Genomic DNA, 4213 nt, shown 5'->3' on the forward strand with positions numbered 1-4213 from the left:
TTGTAGACATGATTGACAAAACTAAAGAATCGCTCTTCAGTGAGCTTGCCCACGGCTGCATCAAAATATTTCTCGATCAAGTCTCCCCATGGAAGCCACGTACAGTCTGCGTGGTCTTTCTGACTGGGGTACCCCTCCATGCATCTAACGCAAGACTGATGCACAAGCTCGCTGATTATACCCGAAATGGACTTGACGGCCATGAGGACGGGCGACACTGGAAGATGACTGCCATCGGTCTCCATCTTTTCCTCCTCGGTCTCTGGTACACTCACATCGGCGCATAATAGGTTGTCCTCTTCCTCATCGTAGGTGAGCTTTTTGCGAAGATTCTGTAGATCTTGAGGAACATTGGGGGAGATTTCTGCCTCTATCTGGCCCGGTTGTTCCCGTAGAGTTGGTGATAACAAACTTGACCCTCGCCTTGGTGTGGTCACTCCTTCTATGACAGCATGCTGCCTCCGCAGTCTGTGGCGGCGGACTACTGGAGCTCTCGGGGGAGACGTTTCGATGAGTATGACGTCTGGAGTTAGCGGTGATGATGATGCTGGAGACGGCTGACCAGCTACAACTTGTGGTGAAGTTGTCTGAAGTTGTTGATCCAGCTCAGCGAGGGCAGTCTGGGTAAGGACAGAGGTTAGAGTGTCGAACAGTCAGGAAATTTGCCAATTTACAAAAAATGAAATTTCTTTGAAAATTATTTTGCTTTGGTTTTTGTTTCGGTCTCTAACATTCAATACCAGTCCAAATCAAATGTCACAAAAATCATCTATTTCTTTACATTACTGAATGCTCTCACAGTATCACTTATGGCGAATTTTGCACCGACCAATTTCCACCAATTTTCCGCCGTTAAATTGATGCCCTTTTGACCTGGGAGCATCCTATTAGTGCCCTTCAATTTATAATATTCTCGAATATTCACGTATGGGACTCCTCTGAATTTCTTGACAACGGCAAAGCGCTTCCCACCTAAATGGAATGGTTTTGACCCCGCTTCAAATTCACATGTATTTACACCTGTCTCCTGACTGTAATGACACCCTGCCTCTTCCACTACCTTGTACTCATTCTCGTCGTTTCTCTCCTTAGATGCCTAATATATAGAAACATAAATAACGATGGAAAAAGAAATTAAGCATTCGATTCAAACAGTGTTGCTTACCCATGCTTTCACATTTTCTTCATGCAGTCACTCTGCCTTATACATAGTTATTGTTTTGAAATCACAGGACACATACATACACACAAACTTTTCATATCATATCATAACTTGAATATTAACACTTACCCTCAATGCAAGGATTCCAGGGGGAGTCTTTGGTGTGAGTTTCTTCTGTTCCATCACTGTCGAAAGTGAAAAATTGGCAGGGCGCAAGACTTCATGGGCATGGTTCTCTGGTATCAATAACTTAGGCGTGTGCAGTACACTGTTCAAGTGGCACGTAGTGGCAGAAGTCTTCGTCGGTGAGTGTGTGGCCATCATGACGATCGATATGACGCAGTAATACGTAATGTGTGCTATAGATGCTCCTCAAGATCTGAATTTGTAGCTCTGGATCAATGTTCGTAACTCGTATCATACACTGTTATATATGCGTTCTCTTCACTACACATTCCTATGTACCAACCCTCTCGACCATTCCCTTCGCACTCTTTATTTATTCGACCAATCATCAGCAAGCAACCTCTTTGCTGACCAATCATCATCGAGGTAGCTGATTAAAAGTCAACCAATCCCAGCTCAGGAAAACTTCCTCTTCCTAACTAATACAGAGGTAAATGACTAATTGATAACAGAAGTCACTTTTACTCATCACTGGAACGCCTAATTACTGGTCATTCAAGATTTCATTTTCATAAACAGCACGCTTCCCCCTCCAGAAACGGGTTTGAGTCGTAATTTCCTCGTGCTTCCTCACTGCATGTGTCTCATCCCAACACACAAAAAGACGTACCTTTACCGTATGAAAGGACTTGACCATGCCCCCTTCCCTTCCATTGTCTACCGATTTCCCCCCTGCTTCCTCACTACCTGTGTCTCATCCCAACACTCAAAAAGGTGTACCTTTACCGTATGAATGGACTTCATGACCCCTTCCCTTCCATTGTCTACCGATTTCCTCCTGAGCCATACCCTGTTGTTTGTGTCAGGCCACACCATCCTGTCTTGAATTTTCTGAGTCCACCATTTTTGTTCAAAGAGGAAATACCTGGATAACAATTGTTTCCCTCTACATCATCACTTTGCTTCATCATCCCAAGACATAGGTTGTATATGCTATTCTATAGTCTTACACTATAGAGGGATAGTCACTCGCTGCTGATATCTTCATCGTGTGCACACTTCATTCCTTACGTAGCCTCTGAATGATGTACACTTCCATTCTGCTCATGTGTGTTTATACCGCCCTGAATGATGTACACATCCATTCTGCTCATGTGTGTTTATACCACCCTGAATGATGTACACTTCCATTCTGCTCATGTGTGTTTATACCGCCCTGAATGATGTACACCTCCATTCTGCTCATGTGTGTTTATACCACCCTGAATGATGTACACCTCCATTCTGCTCATGTGTGTTTATACCACCCTGAATGATGTACACCTCCATTCTGCTCATGTGTGTTTATACCACCCTGAATGATGTACACCTCCATTCTGCTCATGTGTGTTTATACCACCCTGAATGATGTACACCTCCATTCTGCTCATGTGTGTTTATACCACCCTGAATGATGTACACCTCCATTCTGCTCATGTGTGTTTATACCACCCTGAATGATGTACACCTCCATTCTGCTCATGTGTGTTTATACCACCCTGAATGATGTACACCTCCATTCTGCTCATGTGTGTTTATACCACCCTGAATGATGTACACCTCCATTCTGCTCATGTGTGTTTATACCACCCTGAATGATGTACACCTCCATTCTGCTCATGTGTGTTTATACCACCCTGAATGATGTACGCCTCCATTCTGCTCATGTGTGTTTATACCACCCTGAATGATGTACACCTCCATTCTGCTCATGTGTGTTTATACCACCCTGAATGATGTACACCTCCATTCTGCTCATGTGTGTTTATACCACCCTGAATGATGTACACCTCCATTCTGCTCATGTGTGTTTATACCACCCTGAATGATGTACACCTCCATTCTGCTCATGTGTGTTTATACCACCCTGAATGATGTACACCTCCATTCTGCTCATGTGTGTTTATACCACCCTGAATGATGTACACCTCCATTCTGCTCCGAGTGTGGAATATACATCGGAACTGCAAGCTTGTGCCTGGATACACTTTTGATCACTGTGCATTACCATTCATCGCGGCTGTACACATCGTGCAAGTTAACATTGACCATTATACCGCATTCTTCATCTTGATAGCAAAACTGTAGCACACAATATTTGTGCAGCAAGATATCACCAACAAAGTACCGACGCATATTCAAGATTTCATTTCGTAAACAACACGCTTCCCCTTCCGGAAACGGGTTTGAGTCATATCGTCATAAACAGGAAAACGACTAATTCATAACGGAAGTCACTTTCACTCATCACCGGAACTCCCAATTAGCGCTAATTAGTAAGTGTTAATTAATTCTCCCTGTCTATACAGACTACTATAACTACTGATCTGTTGTAGTTGTTCTATCAGATCAGCCTTAATGACTGACTTGATGTCTTCATCGAAGTATTCATCAACTATGTCATCCCAATTCCTTCATAAACACTGTTTTAAGTGTTTTCTGTATGGGGTCTCTGCCTAACTGAAAGTGGAAAAACTCCACCATTTCAACCACCAACAGTTCTCTATCTTCCTCAGAAAGCTCCTCCCAGTGATAGATCTGGCGTAGTTGTCCTATCAGATCAGCCTTACTGACTTCCCTGATGGCTTCATCGAACTTGTCAACAATCTCATCCCAACTCCTCCATAAACACTCTACACGGTCTCTCTGTCCTGGCCTGTCGTGCTGACAACCGCAGCAGCGAAAACGTACTATCTCGTTTATCTTTCTCGCTACTACCGTTCCGACTACAACCGTTGATGACACTGAAAGACTCACATTCGTCTTCTTCTTCTCCTCCCCCTCCCCAGTTTTGTTCCGGTCCCATCCTCCTCATCCTCCCTCTTTTCCTCTTTTTTTGTGTGTGTGTTTTCTGTAAGGGGTCTGTGGCTTACCGGACGTGAAACC

The 4213-nt window shown here is 43.8% G+C and overlaps 1 protein-coding gene across 1 annotated transcript; it reads right to left on the bottom strand.

Annotated features, from left to right (window-relative positions):
* Positions 1-769: 769 nt before the first annotated feature.
* On the bottom strand, positions 770-1571 carry LOC139726705 (uncharacterized). The gene is made up of 2 exons (XM_071637690.1): positions 1292-1571; positions 770-1096 (listed from the first exon to the last, which is right to left on the bottom strand). Exons 1-2 carry the CDS (start codon positions 1484-1486, stop codon positions 770-772), a joined length of 522 nt encoding a protein of 173 aa, XP_071493791.1. The 5' UTR covers positions 1487-1571.
* Between the last annotated feature and the right edge of the window lie 2642 nt (positions 1572-4213).

Source organism: Diadema antillarum, unplaced genomic scaffold, assembly GCF_040938485.1.
Source record: "Diadema antillarum isolate AM-2024a unplaced genomic scaffold, OU_Dant_1.0 seq00000097_RagTag, whole genome shotgun sequence".
NCBI classification, from domain to species: Eukaryota; Metazoa; Echinodermata; class Echinoidea; order Diadematoida; family Diadematidae; genus Diadema; species Diadema antillarum.